Source organism: Dromiciops gliroides, chromosome 2 (assembly GCF_019393635.1).
Source record: "Dromiciops gliroides isolate mDroGli1 chromosome 2, mDroGli1.pri, whole genome shotgun sequence".
Classification (NCBI taxonomy): Eukaryota; Metazoa; Chordata; class Mammalia; order Microbiotheria; family Microbiotheriidae; genus Dromiciops; species Dromiciops gliroides.
In genome coordinates, this window is record NC_057862.1 from 586384982 (window position 1) to 586411697 (window position 26716).

Here is a 26716-nt window from a genome sequence, read left to right on the forward strand (position 1 = left end):
AGAGTTTATAGCCTATTAGATAAAATTAAAAAGTAAATGTATAAGGCTATTAAAACACACACTCACACAAACACAGTAAACACACAGTCACAGGTTGTGGGCGGCGGGGCAGGAACTAGCAGGTAAAACTATATGCTGTCTAAGGAGGACCCTCCCAGGTTGAAAATGAGCAGACAGAAGCTCCTATTATGATCAATAGTGGTATAGGCCCATTAGTAACCCTTGTGCTTCCAACCTAGGCAAGATGGATTGTCTTCAAAAAAAAAAAAAAGATTGTGATGGAGATCAGTCAGTCATCAATTGGTCTTAAATTCAAATAGTATATCCAAGCTCTGTTATGAGTAAAATTATCAATGGCATTTAGTAATCTGAGAATCTATGGGTTGGGCTGGTGTTTTATTGGCATGACTGTATGTGTGTTTTAACAGAGCAAACTCAGAATTCTTTCTCCTGAAACCTGATTCATTGCTGTACTCCTAATAAGTACATCTAATAAGAAATCTGTGAATATTGATAGTACTTCATAGTGGAAATTTTCCATGATGGAGTCATAAAAGTACTTACTTTTTTACCATTTTTATTCAGAGCAGTTTCCTGGCAATTTCTTGTTTTTTGATACTTAAAAAAAAACCCAAGCTCTGAACAAATTCATTATACTCTATACATGTACAGTGTGGATTAGCATAATACTTCACCTTGAAAGCTCTTTATCAAAGAACAAGAACGCAAAGAGTCCTTAAGGTTAAGGGTGAAACTTGAGCAACACTGAATATAATCTGTACACTGTTCTACTTCTTTGATGTAAACCAAACTGAAAAATAATATTACCCGTAACTATTGACATATAATAATAAACCTCAAAGATTCATTACTGAAAATGATCTGTTATTTGGAATAATATTTCATCCAGGTTCAGAGCCTCCAAGTAATTCTTGACTCTTTATTCTCCCAAACCTTTCCTATCTAGTTGGTTACCCTGTCTTGTCTAGTCTACCTCCCCAGTAGCCTTAGCTCTCTCTATCCTATTTCTATCCCCTTCTCTCCACTCATAGATATGGAAATATTTCCGTAAACACATGAAAAGTTTACATCGAAGAAGTTTAGCATTTTATTTTCACCACACCTTATGTGAATATAAACAATGTTTCCATGTTGATTTATGTTGATTTTTCCTGGAACGCAAGGAATTCTTGTTTCTGTTTCTTTAGTCAGAAGTTTCTTACACAAACAGCATCTAAAAATAATTTGAAAACAAAACAGAAACATTCCAAGTTACAATTAGGAATATATAGTTCAGTGAAAAATGTCTGTCGTATAATAAATGCTGAAGAATTGTTTTACCTGTACAATGTTGCTGCACTATTCCGAGAATCTGGGTTTTGGTAATCTGGATCAAAAAGTCTTTCAATCTTCTTACAAAAAAGTTTACTGTTAATGACAAATATATCTGTCTTCAACTATATATTTGATTTTGACACAAATATTACCTGTTAGTACTATGAAAAAAATTCATTTAACTGTAAAGGGAGCAAAGAAATTGGGCTAAATTCTTGGCTTATCTCTACTTGATGGGTTAAAATTCTATAATTTTGTTCTGTAATTCTATAATTACTGCAAAGATTTAATCAAAAGTCTGACTTTGTCAGAAAATCACCTAAGACTTAAACTTCTTCCCTACTGTTCTCTTTTTTTTTGTTTTTTTTTAGTGAGGCAATTGGGGTTAAGTGACTTGCCCAGGGTCACACAGCTAGTAAGTGTTAAGTGTCTGAGGCCGGATTTGAACTCAGGTACTCCTGACTCCAGGGCCAGTTCTCCATCCTCTGCACCACCTAGCTGCCCCTACTGTTCTCTTTTAATGAAGAAACCAAAATGTTGTACGTATTGTCTTGGAGGTTAAAATCACTGTGATGATTTCATAGGTCCTAATATTTGCTTCATTAATGAATAATCTCTTCAGTGACACTGAAATATGTTCTGGCTGCTCTGATCCCCTTTTATTGGAATGGCTCTAACAATCAGAGCAAGAGGGAAAACAAAGTAGAAATTTTAGATTAAAGAACTCACTACACTCTTCTAAGAGAAATCTGTCCTAAGTAGATGGGTTTTTATCTGCTTGGGCCTGTGATTTCAGTTCAGCAAGCATTTATCAAGGACCTAACATGTGCTAGGTACTGGTGCAAGATCTAGAGTCAACAAACAATTGCTAAGTTGAACCAATTGACAAAAGTCAACTGATAAGAAAATCAAAGAGGTGACACAGAGAAGAGGTCAGTATTGTTTAGACAAAGAAAGGAGAGTTAGGTGTACCTTTATATTTATTAAGGAACTGAGTGTAGCTGTTACCAATACTAAAGATTTTATTCAGGAGATGCTTAGGGGAGATATGAATACTGACAAGTAGTTAAATAGCAACCCTATAAATCAAAATCAATATGAAGAATAGGAAGCATTGTGCAAGGACTTATACTGGCTATGAGATGTTTATTTCTAACCCAGTCAAATGTCTGCTATGTAATATTTCAAGCCAGTCCAGAAGAATTAAGTGCCTACTATGTGTCAGGCACTGTGATACGCACTGGGGTACAAAGAAAGAGGAACTCAGTTTAATGGGGTAGACAGCATGAAAATGATTATGTATAAGCAAGCTACATAGAGGATAAATTGTAGATAATCAACAGAGGAAAGACATTAGCGTTAAAGGAAGATATGGAAAGACTTCTCATAGAAGGTGGAATTTTAGCTGAGGACTTAGAGGGAGCCTGGGAAGCCAAAAGGTGGAAATGAGGAAGAGGGTATTCCAGGCATAGGAGACAGCAAGTGAAAATTCAATAATCTGGAGATGGAATGTCTTCTTCTAGGAACAGCAAGGAGGCCAGTGTTACTGGATCACAGAGTACACGTGTGTGTGTGTGTGTGTGTGTGTGTGTTTGTGTGTTGAAGAGCTCTGAATGCCAAGCAGAATTTTTCTATTTGATTCTAGAGGTGACAGGAAGTCACTGGTGCTTATTGAGAATGGAGGTGACATGGTCAGGTCTGTGCTTTGGGAAGATCACTTTGGTGGGTGAGTGGAGCATGGACTGGAGTAAGGAGAGACTTGAGGCAGGGAGACCAACCCAGTTTTATAATGGTCCAGGTGTGAGGTGATGAGAGCCTACTACTGGACAATGGCAGTATCAGAGGAAAGAAGGGGGTCATTCCAGCGATATTACAAAGGTAAAAACCAACAGACCTTGACATAAGATTGGATATGGGGGCTGAGAGTGAGAAGTGGAGGAGCACAGCTTGGTTTCAAGCCCGAGTAACTGGGGGGATGGTGGTTCAATTCTGAACTTGTTGAGTTAAAGCTATCTACCAGACGTCCAGTTCTAGATGTCCAACAGGCAATGGGAGAAGAGTCTGGGGTTGAGGAAATAAGTAAGGGCTAGAAAAACAGGTTTGAGAATAATCATAGGGGTGTTGAGATCAACAAGTAAAAAAGAATGGAGAGCAAAGGGGACCCAGGACAAAGCCCTGGCATATACTCATGGTTAAGGAACACGACCTGGATAAAGATGCAGTCAAGGAGGCTGAGGAGAGGATACACAGGTAGGGGAAGAAGCAGGATAGAATAATGTCAAGGAAACCTAGAGAGAAAAGAGTAAGATTTTGTTGTTGTTATTGAGTCCTTTCAGTCATGTCCAAATCTTCATAACTCCATTTGGGGTTTTCTTGGCAAAGATACTGGAGCGGTTTGCCATTTCCTTCTCCAGCTCATTTGACAGATGAGGAAACCGGGGCAAATAGGGTTAAGTGACCTGCCCACAGTCACACAATAATAAGTGTCTACGGCCGAATTCGAACTCAGGTCTTCCTAACTCTAGGCCCAGTGCTCTATCTACTGTGTCACCTAGCTGCCCTAGGTGAAGAGGGTGATCAATAGTGTCAAAGGCTGGAGAGAGAACAAAAGAAATAATATATGTAAAGTGCTTTGCAAATATTAAAGCTATATAAATGTTAGCTATTATTATTACCATCACTAGTGGGTTTCCCTCTTTCTGAAGATCTGTAAGCAGAGACTAGACCCATGTTAATCAATTAATAAACACCTATTACGTGCTTATTACACACACTACACAAAAATGGAGCAGTCCCTGCCCTTGAGGATTATTCTAGACAGGGAGATAACAGCCACAACATGTATTACAGCACAGACTCTTTTTCTGGGGCCACTAAGGCACTATCCAATTCTGAAGTTCTGAGACTATGTGACAAAAAGCAAAGTCCCTGCCTTCCAAGAGTTTATATCGAAACATGTCCACACACACGTACATATAAAATATAGATAAGCTTTTGGGGGGTGGGAGGCATTAAATATAGCCTTCCTGCGGCAGGTGGCATTTGAGTTTTGAAGGAAGCAAGGGATACTATAAAGCTGAGGTAGGCAGGGAACTCATTACAGGCAGGGGTTGTGGGGGGAGATCAGATCTTGTGAATGAGGGACATAAAGCACATCAGTATGGCATGAAGTACATAAGCTTGGTCAGGCTGAAGCCAGACTAAAGAGCTTTAAAACCCAAAGGAAGAAATTCTTTATTTTACCCTAAGAGATTCCTTGAGCAGGAGAGTGACATGGTCAGACCTATGCTTTAAGAACATCACTTTGGTAGTTGCCAGATTGGTGATTAAGAGATCACTGATTACCTTGGAGAGAGCAATTTCAGTGGGTGTAGGAAAGCCCTAGTATGGAAAGAAACTCCTTTTACTAGTGAAGAACAGCAATTTTGGGGTAACATAGTTTTAGAATGAAAAGTATTTAATAAGTGGTTACTCTGTGTTAAATAATGGGTATTATAATGCAAAGGCAAGGCAGTCTCTGACTACAAGGAGCTTACATTCTAAAAGGGGGTGGTGATGAGAGAATGAAGTTATGGTTTGGGAAGTCACAAAGATGCTAAAACAGACAATATAGAAATCCATTAAGCCATCCTTTCCAGAGCAATGGTAGTGATAAACTGATTACAGTCCTCAAGCAGAGAAGCTGAGGGAAGATACATAGGGCCAACATGCCCAGGGTGAAAATGAAGAAATGATCTGCTGGAGGCATTATGAGGCTAAGTGCCTTCCTATCTAGTTAATATGTGTCAGGGGAAGTACTTTCTATTTCTTTCTGACTCTGAGGCTAGCTCTCTTTCCATAATTACAAGAAAAGAACTGTTAAAAGGGATTCAAAATTGAGCAGGAGGAGTTCAGAGAAACCTGGAAGGACTTACATGAACTGATGCTGACTGAGAGGACCAGAACCAGGAGAACATTGTACACAGTAACAGCAACATTGTGTGATGAACAATGGGGATAGACTTGGCTCTTCTCAGCAGTGCAATGATACAAAACAGTTTCAAAGAACTTGTGATAGAAAATATTCTCAACATCCAGAAAAAAGAACTGTGAATTATGAATGCAGATTGAATCATACTGTTTCTACTTTTCTACTTTTAGACTGTTTTAAAATTTTCCTTCTGGTTTGAGGTTTTTCCTTTGTGTTCTGATTCTTCTTTCACAAGATGACTAATGTAGAAATATGTTTTATGTGACTATACATATACAACCTATATCAGACTGCTTTCTGTCTTGGGAAGGAGGGAAGGCAGGGAGAGGGGAAAAAAGAAAAATTTGGAACTAAAAATTCAGTGTAAACAAATGTTGAAAACTATCCTTATATGTAATACATAACTGGAAAATAATAAAATAATTTTTTTAAAAAAAGTGATTCAAAATAGTGATACATCCAGTCCAGATGGGCTTATTCTCTAATCTATGCCTAACTTACCTTGTTTTCCCCTTTTTAAAAAAAAGACTAAAGTACCAGGTGGTATTTGAAGTATGAAAACCACTTCAGAAGAGAGGTTCCTTTAGAGTAATGATGTTCTAACCATCCTCTATGGGAAGGGGGTGGGGCAGAAATGGTTAATATTGGACCTTCCCCCTCCCCCTTCAAGGTCTCAGTGACAAAAGCACACAGAGAACATCTCTTAGTGTGAAGTGGGGAGAAAAAAAGGCAGCTGCATCAAGGTTTCCCTTCCTATTTACTTATCTTTTTTTCTTGAACCATCTCATATTTAGACCATTTCGCCAGTAGTTATATATCGATGACCGCTTTTTCTTTCTAGGATTGGTTTTATGCTCATGGCTACCACCGCTGTTTGTTTATTCGTTATTCCCTGGGGAAGAAAATATTTTGGAGAGAGGACTATTTTGGGATACGAGGGTGTGAGGCTGAGCAAGAGAAGTAGAGGTTTGAGAATTAGTGTTTATGCTTAGTGAGTTAGGTAACATTTTCATCACCCAAGAGCTGTTTTCTGTTTTATTTTTTGGTTCATACAGTTCAGGGAAGGTGACCTTCTGGGGATGTAGCATTATAGGGCACTTTCTCTGTAGAGGGCTGTCTGTGGGTCTCCCTTGTTATCACACTAGGAGGGCAGCACACAATATCTTTTGCATTGTCTCATGTGACAGATACTTGTTACTAGATGGGTGGAAGGGGGAGTATGAAATTAATTTGTTTTTTAAAGAAATAAATATATATTTTTGGCAAAGAGAAAAGGCAGAGACAAATGGGAAGATAGGCTAGTTGGGATGTTTTCCCACTTTGTGATATGCTCCTGCTCAAAGTAGGCAAGGCCTGCCCAATCTCTGTGACAGCTTAGGGTTGCCATTTTGCACAGGGGTTTACCCAAAGGTATCTCATGCCACTGTAAAAGTATTCCTTTTCTCTAGAATGAACCAGCTTGGGTCTCTACACAGCCCAGATTCATTGGGAAATAGGCCACCTCTCCACATCATTTTGTGCTGTGTAGACCTGCCCACAGGTAATGTGTTTGGTAACTGTAGAGCCTTAATCAAACCAGACTGCTAAAAGCACAAGCAGCTGCTTCTGGAATACGATTACTTAATATGTAGCTTATCCAGATTACTGGACCCATAATTCATTTTAAAATTAGTTCTTCCAGGATGTCTCTTTCCCTCCCTTTCCATGACCCTTTTCCACCCTCCTTACCACACACATCCTTTTTGATCAACATAGTCATCTTTGGAGACGGCTTCCTGGGCCATGATTTGACATGATGTTGTGCCTTCCTTGCACAAAAAGAAGAAAAAAAATTCCTTCCTCCACCAGGATCATTTTTAAGAAGGCCAGACTCCAAACCTCATCCTCTCAGAAATTTGGATTTGCTTTTGTGTACTACTTATTCCATTTGACTGCTCTTGACTTTGTAAAAATCTACACAAATGAAATGAATGTCTCTAAGTAAATGGAATATTCTGACATTGTAAAGGAGACACTGTCAGCTGTTGTTTCAGGAAGCTATATCGGTCATTCTGTAGAGAGAATCTTCTCTTGTATTTCTTTATTCTTTCTAATTGTCTAAAATTCAATAAAAGTTTATTCATATACAAAAAAATAGTGATACAAAGAGGTATGTGACATAATCCTTATTCTGTTGAATCCAGTATGAGAGATTTCAAAGAACAAAAATACCCCAAACCATCTACAAAGAAGAAAGTATGTGACATGTGAACGATCCAGAGAGTAAGTGTAATAGGAAGGTCACTCATGGGAGGGAAAGATCACTCTTAGCTAGAAGGATCTGAGAAAATTCTAGAAGAAGTAGCTGGGCTATGAGAGATACAGGGTAAAAAAATTGATGAGAGAGAAGAAACCTGGATTTAGTAGGCAGAGGTTGTGGGGAAAGGCATTTCAATCATACAAAACAGCATAAGTAAAAAATAGGAAGGTCAAGTACCTGCTGAATGTCAAACAGACCGATCTGACTGGAGAACAGGATTTCTATGCAGTAGCCTGATGGAAGACAAGGCTAGACAGGTCGGTTGGGGTCAGATTTAGAATGCCTTGGATAAGGCTAATGAGGTTAAATTTTATCTCAAACAAATGGACTATGTATGGTCAACTTTATGTAGTTTTTAAAAAGCAGGCTTTATGCTATGGTAGAAGTGTGAGGTAATAAGGGCCTGAACCAGGTTGTTAGAAGTGGAAGTGGACAGAAAGGGAAGATGCCAATTATCCTTACCATCTGAAACTAAAGATACAGCTAAAAGTACATATATAGCCATAAGTTATACTTTAACAGAAAACCAAAACCAAACCAAACCCAAAACTGAACACTTCTAGGATTCAGCCACCTTCTATCTGAAGGACTTTATCTATCTACCTTGATAAAAATTTTATATTTACATAGTATTTTTCTATTAATTTTATGTCCTAGCTTATTTCTTTCTTTATAATTCTGTGAGACACATGAAAGAAATAGACACAAGAAGAAATAAGTGACTCTTTCAAGTTTACTGGGTCAGGATTAGAACCCAAGTATTCTGAGTGTTTTTTTTCCCCTAATAATCAATGTTTCTAGACAAATTTCTAAAACAGTCTACCACTGTAGTGTTTTTAAAAATATTTTTTAAAAGTATTTATTTAAATGTTTTAAAATTATTGACCATTCAGTTAACATCTGTTCTATAAGAAGGATATTTCACATACAAGGTCCTAAAAAGATTCAAAGATAAAACTGATTTATTTCTTAAAGGAAAAATGATGGATTTCAAAATTAAGCCTTGAAATTTACCTCCTAAACTTATCTTTTTTGTCCTTTACATCATCAACTTCATTATGTGTGAACAGGTCAGCTATACGTGTAAGGAGGTTTGCATTTATACAATTCATGTTGCATGGGGTGGATACTATAGCATTCATGTGTTTATGGCAATAATGAATACACTGTTCAACCTACAAAGAAGAAAAAAAGACAATGAATATTGAAAATAATAGAATGAATGCTAGTGTTTCTGTATAACAAGTTAACATGATAAATGTTTATGATGGAATTAACTCAAGTACATAACACTAAATTTGGTCTAGTATTCATACAACTACACAGGTGATGTGGCAGGCAGTGTTTTAAATTTACAGAATACTTAAGCATAAGTATTTCTGAACATCTTAAAAGTCTTCCAACTTATGGCACATAACTTAAAAGTCACACCGTTAGGCTGAACTTTATCTTCATAATGCTCTTGGTCTATTGTGACTGTTTAAGACCCCAAGTTATAAAAAGTATGTAAACTTAAAACAATTACAGACAACGTTGTGGTATAATTTAGATAGTGTCACTAGTTACTGAGTCAAAATTTGCATTAAAAAAACTACATATGACATTTGTGAAATAAATTTAAGAATTAATAACAGAAAAGAAAAATGAAAAACATACATATTTCAATGAGTCTGAAATTTACACTTAAGTCATGAGAACACTGGTTATGATTATGGTTTTAAAAAACCCAGTTTTTTTAGTTATATTATCTTTTTATTAATTACTATAAAAGATCTGTGATTTCATCAGTGGACACATTCTCCATCTATGAAACCTTTTATGATTAAGTTTCATGATTTACTCCAGGAAAAAAATTAAATAGACTACGGCCAACTTCATGTAATGAACCTCTCAGAACTGAAGTTGATCTTCAGATAAAGGACCCAACATAGAGTCTATCACTGGGACTATGCTTCAAAGGCATTCTGGCTTGGGAGGGCCTGCTAGGGCTTGTGATCTATTGGCAAAACTCTCAAGAGCCCAGGGTCCTGTCCCTGCCAAGGTAAAGAATTAGAATAGAAATTAATGAAGATTATATGATATTAAGCTTCAATTCAAGAAAAATGTATTAAAATGCCTATTATATGCAAAGCACCATGTTGGGTGCTGAGAATCAATAAAACACAACAGTTCATGCCATGTAAGACTCTGAAGGAAGAGTGGGGTTCTAAAAGACAAAGGAGAGAAAGGAGAGCATTCCAGGAGGAAGCAGGGAAGAGCTAACAGGCCAGTAGGGCCAAAGCAGAGGTGTTCAACCCCGTGTGGTTGGCTTTAAAATGCTAGGTTGAAGATTATTTTATTCCAGAGGCCAGCAGGAACCAAGAATATCCATTTGGCAGCTGTCTAGAGGATGGTCTGGCACTGAAGCAGGGAGATGATTAGTAGGCTACGACGGTAGTCCTGGTAAGAGGTAATGAGGACCTGAATTAGGGAGGTTGGGGAAGGAGTGGAGAGAAAAGAGTGGATGCAAGAGATGTCAACTTGCAATCAATAAGACTTGGCAACTCCTTAGATGTGGGGGATGAAGGAAAGGGAAGGTCAAGGATGACTCCTTCCTGTGATGCAGGTTTGTCTTCTTGCCTCCCTCCCATCCAACTAGTTTCTAGTCATTCCTGGCTCCCTCCTCAACATCTCTTGCCCCTTTCTCCTTCTCTCTACCAAGATCCCCCTCATCACTTCTCACCTTCATGATCTCCCTGCCTCTCTAATCCACTCTTCACTCAGCGGCCAAATGAGATCTCTAAGGCAGATGGACTTGCTTTGGGCATCTGGAATGCCTTCCTTCCTCACCTCCTTCTCTTAGAATCCTTAGATTGTTTGAAGTACAGCCCAGGCCTTACCTGGGATTTAAGGCTTTCCCCTTGGCTCTTGGTGTTCTCTCTCTTCTGAAATTACTTCGCATTTACATATCTATGTACATATTGCACACCCTGGTAGAACATAAACCCTCTGAGGCTCGCAACTATTTTGCTTAGGTCTCTCTCCCCCTGGGGCCTTGCACACAATAGGCACTTCATAAGTGTTTGAACGGAACTGAGAGGAAGGCCCAGAATGGAGCTGTAGGAGTCTAGGGGGCAGTATGATGATGACAAGTAAAATGTCACAGAAATATAAAAGCACTATTTATCACAGCATTAAAAAAATTATAGTACCATTATAGTACCATTTTTGCTGATGGTTTTTGGATAACATCAGGCCTAGGGATGAGCATCTATTATTTTTTATGTATGCCTACATAAAATTCCCATTAAAAATTAGGACATTAATTTCTTTATTCCTTGCAATAGATGTAATAGCTAACAAATAAACTAATTACACTTTAAGAACCTTATTTTTACACTAAATATTACCTCAAAATTAATCACTTTACTCTTCCTTTCAGGTAAGTGTCAAAATAAAATTAGTTTGAGGGGCAAACATACAACAATTGTTTTGCTTCATCCCATTTAAGAATAAGGTCTCTACTTTTAATGATATATAAAACAAATGACAATAATAACAGCTCATATTTATATAACATTTTAAGTTTTGCAAAGAGCTTTACATTTAAAAAATCTCATTATTATCTCTGATCCCCTGCCACATTCCCCAAAACTGACATCTCTAAAAGCTAGCAAATTCTTCTCAAAAACATTTTTGTTTAGGATTTTTTTTCCTAAAAGGGATATTAGATCCATTAAAAAAAATAAACAATTTGGAATGAAAAGATGTTAAAGGACTTTCCAGGTACCTGAAGAATAAAAGATCAAGATGTATCTGGTGAGCAAGCATTCCCAATATGATGAAGTAAAATGGTGATGTAATAAAAGGCTTATGACTCTTTATGAATACTTACTAATGAATCCATCTTCAAAAATTCAGAAGAAATTAGAATTGAAATGACATTCCCTGGTTCTAAAAATGAATGGGAAAAATGATTAGTTCACTTATCTCTTCCTTTTATTTGTGACAGAATCTCCACACAACAGACTTAACTGTCAAGTGAAATAGCAATGAAATGTAAATCATACTATATAATATAGCTCAGATACACATTAGTAAATTCAAGGTTAAATTTAGGACAGTGAAAGTGAGCAGCAAATCTGCACTGGAATCAGACACAAACCAGGCACACTCAAAATCCTTTTACTTACACACACATACACACACACACACACACACACACACACACACAAATGTGGAAAATAAAGAATAACTAAACTAACCCCAAAACTTCAAGATGATACATTATCACACTTCCTCACTGCAAAAATACAGAAAACAAGCTGTGATGATTTGAGATCATTAGGCCTGTTCCAAATGGAGCTTTGGTCAACATTTTAGATAATTCAAGCCTTCTAAAGAGAAGTAAGATATCACTACTAAAGAGGTTCTGAAACTGTTTTCTAAATATGGAATAAGTGAGCCTTAAGAATTTAGTTCAGGGTGGGGGTGTTGTTTTCAGTTCATAAAATGATGACTTTAGGGGAAAAACACTTGCTTTTGTTCCTATTATGAAAACATGGCTATTTAAAGTGTTATTTCATATGGACATCTATCAGAGCTAAAAAGCATGCAGCTTCCTGTCTAATTATGGTGGTTTCAGGATATCATGATTTGCCTTTGCTATCAGATTAATTTGACCACTGGAAATATTACATAATAGGTAGAGTCTAGAGTTGAGAAGTGTGCCAGAGGCATGCACTGGCTGCATTGCCATGGACAAGTGGCTTACCCTCTCAGTTTATCTTAGGCAGCTATCTCAGATTAGAAGCTGAAAATCGGCATCAGTGGAGGAGGTCTCCACACACTGATGAAAAACATAAGCCCTGCCAAAGCATATATGTTATTATATCAGAAAGACCTGGTGTTCTAAGTGTCATCACTTCACTGATGAGGAGGTTACATGTGATGTAAAACCAATGGGAGAGGCTATAAAGAATTTTAGTTTTGAGTAAGATGTTTTTATTAGACAGTACAATGTGTTCTCTGGCAATGTTTTTATCCTCTGAAAAATGACTTGGAAAATGTCATTTCTAACATCTGGAGAGCTATCTATTTGCCAGAAATTCCACTATAATTTACTAAAAAATGATCATGTGTCTGTTTCCTAAAAGACCAGTGCCAATCTGGATTTGAACACTACTTTTCAAACAATTTTTCACATCTCATTATTGGCACATACAAAGGAACTAATGGGTGGCATTCCAACTTCTTAATGAATAGTCTGTATCAAATAAGCACTTTTACCTAAACTTGGTATCTCACAATTCTCATTCTCCTTAGAGTTCCTTTTCACATACTGTATCAACCAGTTGAAGATGTGAACATCACAATGAACTGAAATGTCCACCTCCTCCCAGCGCTGGGCATCCACAGAGAAATATTCAGCAAAATACTTCATTTCTGATATCAAAAGATCTCGAGGGCAAGTAAAATCTTCCTTTAGGTTTTTTGCTTCATCACATACATGAATCACCATATTTGGCCTTCATTTAAAAAGTTACAAAGAAGAGAAGTTATCACAGTTTGAAAGAGTCAAACCACATTTATTACAAATAGGGAGATAAAAATTGAAGATATGGACTTCAAGCAGTTTCATGGAATTTTAACATTTTGATAGCCTACTGACCTGATGATAATTATCAAATAAATTTAATAAAATTTCAAATCTTATGAATTTACATGACTAAAAAAACTTTTAACAAATGTCTCTTCATAAATGATCATTATTCATAGATGGTCATTAGCAATTAACACAATTAAATGTATCTTATTTTAAGATAGACTTTAAAAAGTTTTAACTATAAAAACAGTACAAGAGAAATTAAATAAGTGAGCATAATTCTTGGCATGAACATACAACTTTAGTTTCTTAAATAAGGATGTCAAGCAATCACAAGAGGAGGGAGATTAATAAATGAAGAAAGAAGGAAATGAAATATTTAAAATCCTTTGTTACTATTTTAAAGTGAAAAAGAACATAAGTTTTAAAATCAGTTTAAGAAATAGAAGGACAAATACAAGAGTCACAAAGGATGGGAAAGCAAGGACTGGTTTTCATCTACTTTCTAAATATTTTTGGGGTAGGGGGAGTACTGCCCACACTGAAAAGATCACAAAGTAAATGGTTATAAACACTAAAAGGAAAAATATTCAGAGGTTTACTTACCTTTTTTAAAAGGAGTTTAAACAATGAGAAGACAGACAGTGGGATACAGTGGAAAAAGCAATGGCTCTGGAGTTAGAGGACATGAATTCTTACCTCACCTTTGATGCTTACTACTTTTGTGACCTTGGGTTTCATCTCCCTGGGGCTCAGTTTCCTTATTTATAAAATGAGGGGATTTTACCAGATAACTTCTAAGGTCTTTTCTAGCTCTAGAGTTATGATCTTATAAAGTCTACCTTTCTGTATTTATTCATAAAGTTTACACATGAAAGTTGATTTAAGAGTTAACATTACTGCAAAATATTAATATATTTTTAAAAACGTGTTAATTTGGTTGATGGAATAGAAAGTTAATTTTAACATATTACCTAATCTTTAAATTATCTTTACTCTTCAGATTGTATCATAAAACATTTAAAAACATCAGTTTCAAGCCAAATCTTGCTTTGCGTCACTTTATAAAACAAATAAATGGAATAGATTCACTGAATAATATAAGTTATGAATACTGTGTATTTGAATGGTTTCACGGTAATCTGGATGAATAGCCACTCCATTCTCTCTCCCAGGCCCCCCTCCCCTGCCCCTGTAGTTAGAATGGGGGGAGTAGGAAGATAGGAGGATAGGAGGAGATGCCAAAGATATAGAACTTGACAAAACCAAGAATTTTAAATGAAAACCAAAAACATTATCAACCACTTAAAGGAAAATGATCATTTATAATTGTTTTATCAGTCAAAATAAATGATAATTATGAAGATTTATTTTCATAATTTAACATTTTTTCAAAAATTAGATGCAAGACATAAATACTAGTTGAGAATAAATTAGCAAAATTTGGTAAAAATAGTTTGGCATTAAGTCTGAGTGGCATTCAGTTAAAACTCCATGAAAATTTCCAACACACTGTAAGGCAGATAAATATTTCAATGAAAAAAACTTAGTGAGAGATATTGAAATCAAATCTAGGCTCATCAATTATAAAGTCAATGAGATTTAAAAAATGTTCTTTAGATTCTTTCAGTCTTCAGAGTTTTAATTTATATTTGCAGCAACAATAAATGTAAAAATAAAGTTGTTTGCTAACAGATGTAAATTAGTAATAAACCATAAATTAGGATTTTGCACAGGATGATCTGAAACCAAGTTTTGATAATAATATTGTAATTTAATATCTCTACATTGTAGTAAGGGACTTATGAAAATTTCTATTATATACCTTATGATTTAAAAGTTAATATTAGTTTTTATCTAAAGAACAACCAGCCTCCTACCCTTCTGTTTCATCAGCCTTTTCTCCATCTTTATGAGCAGTACAGTTTTCATTTTCTGAAGAACAATTCCTTGTGGAAGCTATATTAGGTCTTCCTTAAATACAGAAACAGATTAAAAAAATGTTTAGAGTTTGTGACTTAACTTGGTTTCTGACATATTGAATAGTAGTAGTGAAAACTATGCTTTCATAACAATACACAAACTGTATGTCAGCTAGCATTCTTCCTAAATTTTTCTAATAGTGCTTAAAAAGGACTATAATAGAGAAAAGGAACCATAAACTGCTAATGAAGGCAAGTAATTTTTTCTAAATAATGCATCAGTATTATTTTTATATGGCAGGCACTAAAAAGGAGTTTTATGGGGATAAAATGAATAGCCAACAACAGATTTTTTTCTTCCTAGAAGGAACTGTTTTAGATTAATGAATGCACTGTCTCTGAAGCTGAGATAAAAATAATTTAACGTGTATTAAGTATAAAAACAAATGTTGAAAACTATATATATAACTGGAAAAAATACTATTAAGATTGAAAAAAACATGTATTAAGTGTATATACTATGAGCAATTGTTTTGATTGTCATTACTGAAAACAGCTCTTCTATATCAGGCTTTCTTAAACTTTTTCCATTTGTGTCCCCTTTTCACCCAAGGCATTTTTATGCAATCCCAGATATATAGGTATATAAAATACTGTAGCTAACCCCATTTAGGGTCATGACCCACAGTTTAAGAAGCTTTGTTCTAAACAGCAATGACTAAATTACTCAATATAGCTCCTAAAGAGAGTATAGGGTCCAAATAGTAGAAAAGCTGCTTTTCTATAACTAGGAAAGCAACAGCTATCAAAGGAAAAAAATCCTTAAATCCTAAGTATGAATATGAATGAAAAAGCATATAAATGTACTGTCAGACACCAATAAGAAACAACTAGAGGAGATAGTCCCTACCTTCAAGGACCTCATATTCTAATGGGAGTAAAAACACATAGAGGAGGTTTAACTTGCAAGTAAGAACGATATGATTTAATCCCTTTTTATATTAAATCACAGGAGAATATTCAAATTCTGTGTTTCTATGAAGTAGTATTGAATGTACCTGGCCTTCAGGAAAAACAACTATGATAATAAAGATGGATTTATTCTAACATTTACCTGTTTTGGAAACTGAATTTTGTCTAAGAGGTGGCTCTTGAAACTCTCCTTGTGTATCAAGGAGTGAGGATTTGATGTATGTTGCTAAGTTTTCAACAGGACTTCCTCCAGTTGCCATGAGAGGACTGTACTGGTTGTCAACAGGTGAACTCCCACTGCTTTTCAGTTCATCAAATCTTTTTGCACACTGTCATGAAGTAAAATAATGATATAAAATGAAGGAAGGTAAGGAAAAAGTATCTTGGTACCCTAAGTTCCTTTTCTATGAGCAATAATTTAATATCAGCAGGTATTAATCTAGGTTTGTGATGCTTGGAAACCATTACCAAAAATGTCAAGTCTTTGATTTGCTTTTAAATTTTTTTAAAGGAAGTTCAAAATTGAATTTTTTCCATCTCCTTCTGCATTAACTGTATTTTCCTTTGCTGTATTACCATCTGCTGGTAATTTCATAATTTAATGTTAAAACTTGGAATTTGGCCCTACAGTTATATGCCCAATATTTTAAGCTATAAAAAAGCACATTCTAGCCTGAAATCATTTTAATGACTCAGTATTCATAAAATAATTGACATTTGATCCTGTGTTCTCATAATTGTAAAAATATTCTAATTCCTAAAAAAGGTTAAAAATCACTTTAACATATTTTTATTTTGTCATGTTATCCAATTACATATAAATTTTCTTAACACTCATTTTAAAAAAAATCTGAGTTCCAAATTATCTTCCTCCATCCTGCCTCTTGCCTATCCCTTAAGAAGGCAAGCAATTTGATATTGATTATACATGTAAAATCTTGCCAAACATATTTTCATATTAGCTATTCTATAAAAGAAAATATGGAAAAAAGTAAGAAAAATAGAGTTAAAAGAAAGTCTATTTGAATCTGCACTCAGAGTTGATTAGTTCTCTCTCTGGAGGTAGATAGCATGTTTCATTGTGGATCCTTTGGAACTATCTTGGGTCATCATCTTGATCAGTGCAAGCAAGTAAGTCTTTCATCCTTATATGTTCTCCTGCTTCTGCTCTCTTCACTTTGAATCAGTTTATATAAGTCTTCCCAGGTTTTTCTGAAACTATCCTTCACATTATTTCTTACAGCACAATGTTATCCCATCACTATCACATACCACAACTTCTTTAGCCGTTCTCTAATCGATGGGTATCCCCTCAAATTCTAATACTTTGTCACCACAAAAATAGCTGCTACATTTTTTTGTATAAATGGATCATTTTCTCTTTTATTTTATCTCTTTGGGATACAGACCTAGTAGGGGTATTACTGGGTCAAAGAGTAATGCACAGCTTTATAGCCCTTTGGTCGTAGTTCCAAATTGTTTTCCAGAATAGCTGGACTAGTTCACAACTCCACACACAAACAGTACATTAGTGTCCCATTTTCCCCATGTCTCTTCCAGCATTTGTCATTTTCTTTTTCTGTTATGTGAGCCAATCTGATACCTCAGAGTTGTTTTAATTTGTACTTCTCTAAATAAATTACTTAAAGCATTTTTTTCTTTCATGCAACTATTGATAGCTTTGATTTCTCTTCCTGAAAGCTTCCTCTTCACATCCTTTGAGTATTTATCAATTGGGGATGGATCATATTTTTATAAATGTCATTCATTTCCCTATACATTTGAAAAATGAGGTCTTTATCAGAAAAACTTGCTGTAAATTTCCCCCATGTTTCTTGTTTTCCTTCTAATTTTGCCTACGTTAGTTTCGTCTGTGCAAACTCTTAAATTTAATGTAACAAAAATTATCCATTTTACTTCATATGATCATCTCTCATTTGGTCATAAACTTCCTTTATCCACAGACTGACAGGTACATCTTTCCCATGCTCCCCCTAATTTATTTGTATCACTTTTTGTCTAAATAATTTACCAATTTTCACTGTATCATGGTATATGGTGTGAAATATAGGTCTATGCATAGTTTCTTCCAAACTGTTTTCCAGTTTTGCCAGCAATTCTTGTCAGATTAAAAATGCTTAATCCAAAAGCTTGGATATTTAGGTTTATTACACACTAGATTACTATGGTCATTTGCCATTGTATACTGTATACCTAAGCTGCTTTGCTCATCCACCACTCTATTTCTTAGCCAGTACTAGATTGTTTTCATGAATACTGCAGTTTGAAATGTGAACTGCTAGACCATCTTCCTTCACATTTTTTCATTGATTCCTTTTATATTTTTGACCCTTTTGTTCTTCCAGATGAATTGCTATTTTTTCTTGTCCTATAATTCTTCTGTAGTTTTATTGCTATGATACTAAAGTAAACTTAGTAGAATTATCATTTTTATTATACTGGCTTGGCCTACTCATGAGCAATTAATATTTCTCTATCTGTTTAAATCTGTCTTTTATCTGTGTAAAGAGTATTTTGTAATTGGGTTCATATAGTCCCAGGGTTTGTCTTGGCATATAGACTTCCAAGTATTTTATATTCTCTGCAGTGATTTTATATAGAATTTCTCTAGCTCTTCCTGCTGAGTTTTGTTGGTAGCCTACAGAACTGCTGATGATTGATGTGGGTTTATTTTATATCCTGAAACTCTCCTAAAGGTGTTGTTTTAATTAGTTTCGTGCATTCTCTAAGGTTCTCTAAATATACCATCATATCATCTCCAAAGGGTGATATAATTTTGTTTCTTCACTGCCTATTTTTATCTACCAATTTCTTCTTCTTGTCTTATTGCTATAGGTAGCATTTTTATTACAATACTGAATAATAGTGGTGATACCATACCATCAACCCTGATCTTACTGGGAAAGCTTCACATTTATTCCTGTTACAGATAATGATTGTTCTTGGTTTTAGATACTACTTATAATTGTGAAGAAAGGCTCCAATGATTCGTATGCTTTCTAGTGGTTTTTTTTGGTGAGGCAATTGGGGTTAAGTGATTTGCCCAGGGTCACACAGCTAGTAAGTGTTAAGTGTCTGAGGCCAGATTTGAACTCAGGTACTCCTGACTCTAGGGCCAGTGCTCTATCCACTGTGCCACCGAGCTGCCCCTCTAGTGTTTTCAATAGGACTGGGTGTTATATTGTCAAAAGCTTTTTTCTGTATCTACTGAGATAATCATGATTTTTTTTGGGGGGGTTGGTTATCAATACAGTCAATTATGCTGATAGTTTTTCTGATATTGAACCAGCTTTGCATTTCTGGTATAAATCCCATCTGGTCATAGTATATGATCTATGTGATATACTGCTGTAATCTCTTTGCTACTTTTTTATCTAAAATTTTTGTACTGATATTAAGGAAATTGGTCTTTAATTTTCTGATTTTGCTCTCCCTGGGTTAGGTATCAAAATAATATTTGTGAAATAGAAAGGACTCCTTTATCTGTTTTTCAAATCATTTACATAGTACTAGGATTAACTGTCCCTTAATTTTTGGTAGAATTCTTGTGAATCCATGTGGTCCTGTTTTTTTTTTTTTTAAAGGGAGTTCATTGATGGCTTGTTCAATTTCTTTTTCTAAGATAGGGCTCTTTAGGTATTCTATTTCTTCTTCTGTTAATCTGGGCAGTTTATATTTTTGTAAATATTCATCCATTTTACTTAGATTGTCCTTTTTTGTGGCATATAATTGGACAAAATAGCTCCTAATAAGTTTTAATTTCATTTTCATTGGTGATGCATTTATCTTTTTTATTTTTGATACTGGTAATTTGATTTTGTTCTTTCTCTTAACAAAGTCAAAATTAATCAATGGTTTATTTTATTAGGGTCTTCCCCATAAAATCAGCTACTAGTTTTACTTATTAATTTTTTAAAACTTTCAATTTTATTAATTTCTCCTTTGAGATTTTTAAGGATTTCCATTTTGGTGTTTAATTAGGAATTTTAAATCTGCTTTCCCCCCCCCCATTTTTTTTTAGTTGCATGCCCAATTCACTGATCTGCTCTTTCTCTCTTTTATTAATGTGCATATTTAAAGATATAAAACTTCTCCTAAGTACTGCTTTGGCTGAACCCCACAAATTTTGGAATGCTGTCTCATTGTCATTCTTTTAAATGAAATTATTATTTCTATGATTTGTTCTTTAAGATTGAATTATTTATTTTACAAATAATTTTTAATCTATGCTTCCCTGGCCCTTTATCGTACATAAATTTTATTGCTTTATGATTTGAAAAAAGATGCATTTCAGATTTCTGGGTTTTTTTGCATTTGTTTGTGAGGTTTTTATGCCCTAATATATGGTCATTTTTTGTGAAGATGCTATGTACAGCTGAGAAAAAGGTATATTCCTTTCTATTCCCAATCAATTTTCTCCAGGTTTATCATTACTGCTGACATCAGCCGGAGACCAATCTCAGCCAAGCAACTTGAAGGACCTCCCTTTTGAGGGAGGGAGAAAAGGTAGAAAAGAGAATACTGAGGCTGGGAGCTCTCTTTCCTGTTGGTGAGCTTCTGAAAGTGGACTGGAGAGGGGCTGCAAAGCCTACAGACCCCTGCTGGTTAGTTAATAGAAATGAGGCCAGCTCTTTGAATTAGCTAAACTGGAAGCAAGTTTGGAGATTGAGTCAATCTTTGCTAGAGCCAGGGAGCTTATCCATTTTCCCCTTCCCCTATTCCCTTGTCACTGGCTTTATCAACTTCACCTTTGTTATATATTTTTTATTCCCATTAATAAAACCTGATTTTTTTTTGTGGAAAAGAGGCTGTGAATCAATCTCCTTTCTTTTTAGCCTGGGAGAAGTAACTAAAAAAGGCAGTTTGGAAGGGAGGAAACTTTGGACCTAGAGGTCTCTCATTATTTTCTGAACTCCAATATTTTGGCCAGCCACCCAATTAACTCTCCCCATATTAAATTTGGCCCCTACAGTGCCTTTTGTCAAGATGTATTTTACATGCTTATCTGTTTTAATTAGGCCTATTTTTGCTTTTGCTTTGTCTGAGATCATGACTACTACTCTTGCCTTTTTTACTTCAGCTAAAGCATAGATATTGCTCCAACCCCTTATCTTTACTCTTTGTGTGTTCCTCTGTTTCAAACGTGTTTCTTATAAACAACATACTGCTGAATTCTGGTTTCTAATCCATCCTATGTGCTTTTGTTTTAAGGGTGAGTTTATCCCATTCACAGTTATGATTACCAACTGTGCATTTCCCATCATCCTATTTTGTTTATCTTTTTCTTTCTATCCTGTCACTCCTCAAAAATCTCTTTTGCTTCTGACCACTACCTGATATGCCCCCTCTCTTTCATCAACTCCCCCGCTCCATGTTCCTCTCATCTCCTTCCTCTCCTACTTCCCTGCTGAGTAAGATAGATTTCTATACCCAATTGTGTGTATGTGTATTTTTTCTTTGAACCAATTTGGATGAGTGAGGTTTAAGCATTGCTTCTCCTTCCCCAAGTAATTCCCCCTCCATTGTAAAAACACTTCCTTGCATGCCTCTTTTCTGTCCCTTTCCCCTTCTCCCAAGGCATCTCTCACCCCTTCATTTTTTTTTTACATTTTCCCAACATAATTGACTCCTGCACCCTGTCTATGTGTAATCTTTCTAACTGCCCTAATAATGATTAAGTTCTTAGAAGTTACAAGTATCATCTTCCCCTATAGAAATGTAAACAGTTTAGGGCAGCTAGGTGGCGTAGTGGATAAAGCACCAGCCCTGGAGTCAGGAGGACCTGAGTTCAAATCAGACCTCAGACACTTAACACTTACTAGCTGTGTGACCCTGGACAAGTCACTTAACCCCAATTGCCTCACTTAAAAAAAATGTAAACAGTTTAATCTTATTAAGTTTCTTTGATTTCTCTTTCCTGTTTACTTTTTTATGCTTCCCTTGAGTCTTGTATTTGAAAATTAAAATTTATATTCAGCTCTGGTCTTTTTATCAGGAATGCAAAATCCTCTACTTCATTAAAAATCCAATTTTATTAGGTTGGTTGTTCTTGGTTGTCATCCCTGCTCTTCTGCCTTCCAGAATATTATATTCCAAGTCCTCTGCACCTTTAACAGGGTAGTTGCTAAATCTTGTGTGATCCTGGCTGTGACTTCATAATATTTGAATGCTTTCTTTCTGACTGCTTGAAGTAATTTTTCTTTGACTTGGGGATGCTGCAATCTGGCTATAATATTCCTTAAAGTTTTCATTTTGGGATCTCTTTCAGGTCCTGATAGATGGATTCTTTGCATTTATATCGTACCTTCTCATTCTAGGATATTGGGGGTTAGTTTAAAAAAATTTCTTGAAATATGTCTAAATTCTTTCTTCAGCCATAGCTTTCAGGAAAGCCAATAATTCTTGAATTATCTCTCCTTGAGCTATGTTCCTGGTCTATTGTTTTTCTGATGACATATTTCACATTTTTTTCTATTTTTCCCTTCTTTTGACTTTTTTTTTCTTGATGTCTCATAGAGTCATTAGCTTCCACTTTCTCAATTCTAATTTTTAAGGAATTCTTTTTCTTCAGTGAAATTTTGTACCTCTTTTTCCAGTTGGTGTTATTTTCTTCAGTATTTTTTGTGCCTTTTTGCTGTTGTTTAGTCATTTTCAGTTGTGTCTCACTCTTCATGACCCCATTTGGGGTTTTCTTGGAGTGGTTTGCTATTTCCTTCCCCAGTTCATTTTATAGATGGGGAAATGGAGGCAAACAGGATTAAGTGATTTGTCCAGGGTCACACAGTAAGTGTCTGAGGCCAGATCTGAATTCAGGAAGATGTCTTCCTGATTCCAGGCTTGCCACTCTATACACTGTGCCACCTAGTGTCTCTTTAATCAAGCTGTCTTTTTATAATATTCTTCCCTTGTTCTCTTTTATTTACCTAAATTTCCCTCTACCACTCATTTAATTCTGAAAATTACTTTTAGTTCTTCCAGAAATTTTTGTTCAGCTTGTGTCCTATTCACAATTCCCCCCCCCCCCCCGCCTTTGCTTGTAGTGTATTTGATTTCATTATTTCTGAGTTTGTGTCTCGTTCTTCCCATAGCAGATTTTTTATGGGCAGGTTTTTTTTTTTCTTTCTTCCTTTTTTTTTTTTTTTGGTTATTTGCTCATTTTTATAACCTATTTCTTGACCATGAGTTTATGTTAAAGTTGGGTTCTATTCCCAGCATGGGGAAGGGGAAGGGCCACTGTCACAAGCTTTAGACATATTTATACTATTGTTTTCAAAGCTAGTTTGGGGTGTGTGGAAGTTTTCAGTGCTTCCAAGGTAGAGTAGTCACTCCTCTCCTGGTCTGCACTTTGGTCCTTATCCAAAAAGAGCCCATAACCTCTTGGGATTGCAAATGATACTGTTCTTCATGGCCTCTGCTCCCTTGGAACTAGAAGTATTCCTCTCCACTTTTGAAATGTGACTCAGAAGTAGGTATAGGCAATGACAATGGCCAAACAATTTCCAACCCTGCATCAAGTGCTAGCACGGGGTCCTCTGTAATTTCTGACCAGTTGCCAGGTCCCTTTACAATCTCTAGCTTGAGAGCTCCCAAAGGTACTGCTGCTTCTGTTGTCACTCCCTACTGTTGCCACTGGTATTGACTCCATCTGGGCTCCCAGCCAGCCTTCACCCCTGTCATGGGTCCTTCCAGTCTCCTAAATTGTCTTGAGGTGGAAGAATGTCTTGCCCTGACTTTCTGTAGGCTCTGCCACTCCAAATTTCAATCTGAGGACTTATTTTCAAGTTTTTTGGAGAGGAATGTTGAGAGAGATCAGCTGAGTGCTTCTTCCACTCTGATATCTTGGCTCTGCCCCTGGAAACCCATCCAAAATCAATCTTTTTAAGGAAAAAAATCTTTGAATACTCTCTCATAACTTCTTTGAAGAGGTGGGGAAGAGGGGCCTACAGGTACGGAACAATGCACAAAATGTCATATTTTATCAATATGTTGATTAGTTTTGCTGAATTTTTTTCTCCCCCCCACCTTTTTTTAAAAATTTATTTTTTTTGCGGGGCAATGGGGGTTAAGTGACTTGCCCAGGATCACACAGCCAGTAAGTGTTATGTGTCTGAGGCCGGATTTGAACTCAGGAACTCCTTAATCCAGGGCCAGTGCTTTATCCACTGTGCCACTTAGCTGCCCCTCTTTTCCCCTTTTTAAAAAATTCTTTCTTTCTTTTTTTTTTTTTAACAAGGGATGGCTCTGGGGGAGGAGGGTAGGAGAAAGACATGGGAAAAGAAATTTTGGCAATGTAAAAACAACAGATTTCAATAATTTAAAAAAATAATTAATCTTTGAGGTTAAACCCAAGGGCACACATGAAAAATGCTCATTGTTGCACAGTTAATTAAGAAGCATCTACTTTTTGCTAAGCAGCATAACAGATGCTGGAGACACAAAGACAAAAATAAAACCATCTTTTTTTTTTTTTTTTTTTGCAGGGCAATGAGGGTTAAGTGACTTGCCCAGGGTCACAGAGCTAGTAAGTGTCAAGTGTCTGAGGCTGGATTTAAACTCAGGTCCTCCTGAATCCAGGGCCAGTGCTTTATCCACTGTGCCACCTAGCTGCCCCCCCAAATAAAACCATCTTAAGCTTACCTTCTATTGGGGAGACTTGTACACATTTAAGTATGTACAAAGTAATTTTTGAGGAAAGGTACAAGTACCTAAGGAGAGGAGAAACAGGAAAGACCTCAAGTAGGAGGCAATGTCTGAGCCAAGCTTTGATGAAAACTAGGGATTATAAGAGGCAGAGAAGTGTAGCACATTTTGGGCATAGAGGGAGGGGAAAGTGTCAGTCTATACAAAGACATGTAGATGGGAGATGTAATGAGGAACATCAAGCAGGCCAGTTTGGTTGGACCATGATTGCAGACTTTATCACCTCTCACCTAGACCATTCTAATTGGTCTTTCTGACTCAAGACTTTCCACATTCCAATTCATACCCCACACAGCTGCCAACATGATGCTTCTATAGTTCTAGTCATTCCTCACTCCCCCATCCTCCTTAATAAATTCCAGTGGCTCCCTATTACTTTTAAGATAAAATATAAATTCCATTGTTTTATGTTTAAAGTTTTTTTGTTTTGTTTTGTTTTTTACAACTTGGACTCTATCTTTCCAGTCTCATATATTCCATCCCTTTCATGGTCCAGTCAGTGGGCTACTTGGTATTCATATCAGGACACTTTACTTCTGTGGCACTGGTTGGGGCTCCATGCCTAGACTGCTCTCCCTTCTCACTCCTGCTTCTAAAAATTCTAAGCATCCTTTAAGATTCACTCTGTTCAAATGCCACCTTTGGTAGGAAGTCTTCTTAGTCTCTTGGTTACTAGTGGCTTCTGATCTAAGGTTACCTTGCAACTACTCTCTCTCTCTCTCCACACCAATATAGCTATTTCTATATGTATATACATATATCTATATATCTATCCATGCATATGTTCTCTTCCCATTAGACTATAAACTCCTTGATGGTACGGATGATTTCATTTTTTTCCTTTGCATTCCCAGCATTTAGCACAATTTCTAGCACACTTAACACAAGCTTGATTGACTGATGCATAGAAAAGTAGGTCAAACTGAGATTATAAAGGGCTTTAAACACCAAACCAGAGCCACTTCGGTTTACTAAGCAGGGATAGACATAATCAAATTGTGCTTTAGAAATATCACTTTGGCAGCTGCATAGAAGAAGGAATCAAGAGAGTAGACATTTGAAGCAAGGAAACTAATTAAAATTGTAATTCAATAGTTCAGGTGATAAAGACCTCAAGTAGGATGGTGACTCTATTAGTGAAGAAAGGGTGTGGATACATGAGATAGGGAGATAGAATTAACAAGACTCGAAATTAACTGCCTTTATGGGATGAGGGACAATTAGAGGAAAACTACAAGCTTGTGAATCTGGGTAACAAAGGACAGTGGCTTCAAAACTGAGAAACAGGAAGATAAGTTTTAAGAGGAAGATAAGTTTTGGTTTTGCATCTTTGAGTTTAACACATTTACAGGATGTTTAGTTGGAAATAATGTTCAATAGGTAGCTGGTGTTGTAGAATTGGAACTCGGGAAAGATACCAGGGCTAGATTTATAGCTATGGGAGTCACCTGTGTAGAGATAAATGAAGCAAAAGAAGTTTTTTTTGTTTGTTTTTTTTTTTAGTGAGGCAATTGGGGCTAAGTGACTTGCTCAGGGTCACACAGCTAGTAAGGGTTACGTGTCTAAGGCCAGATTTGAACTCAGGTACTCCTGACTCCAGGGCTGGTGTTCTATCCACTGCGCCACCTAGCTGCCCCAGCAAAAGAAGTTTATGTGGTTACTGAGAGTGGAGAGAACAATTTCCTTCATATTGATAATACTCTGATGGGTCAGTTGCTGAAGGATTTTAATATTGAATAGCTGTAACGGGGAAACTTTCCTTTTCATTATTTGGCCGCACTTTTTTTAAGGCCATCATTTTTCCTCTATCTTTATCCCTGGCTTTGTAAACTTACCCATAGGTGCCTTCTCCAATAATTCCAATGATATCAAATTTATCCATGAAGCTCCGTCCCTAGTCAATAGCCTTTTCT

General features: G+C 36.1%; 1 protein-coding gene across 4 annotated transcripts in view; it reads right to left on the reverse strand.

The window, feature by feature from the left end:
- Positions 1 to 26716, reverse strand: part of SANBR (SANT and BTB domain regulator of CSR) — a 62138-nt gene that overhangs the window by 18943 nt on the left and 16479 nt on the right. For 3 of the 4 annotated variants that reach the window (XR_006354833.1, XM_043984478.1, XM_043984477.1), the window contains exons 3-9: positions 16225 to 16411; positions 15069 to 15162; positions 12873 to 13111; positions 11479 to 11537; positions 8619 to 8779; positions 1342 to 1428; positions 1124 to 1234 (exon numbers count right to left, since the gene is read on the reverse strand). Coding sequence is in view for 3 of the 4 variants with exons in the window: in XM_043984478.1 (XP_043840413.1) it covers positions 1124 to 1234; positions 1342 to 1428; positions 8619 to 8779; positions 11479 to 11537; positions 12873 to 13111; positions 15069 to 15162; positions 16225 to 16411 (938 nt within the window). In the remaining variant the exon portion in view is untranslated. The remainder of the gene's footprint in view (positions 1 to 1123; positions 1235 to 1341; positions 1429 to 8618; positions 8780 to 11478; positions 11538 to 12872; positions 13112 to 15068; positions 15163 to 16224; positions 16412 to 26716) is intronic. The other variant, XM_043984479.1, reaches the window with a different exon arrangement.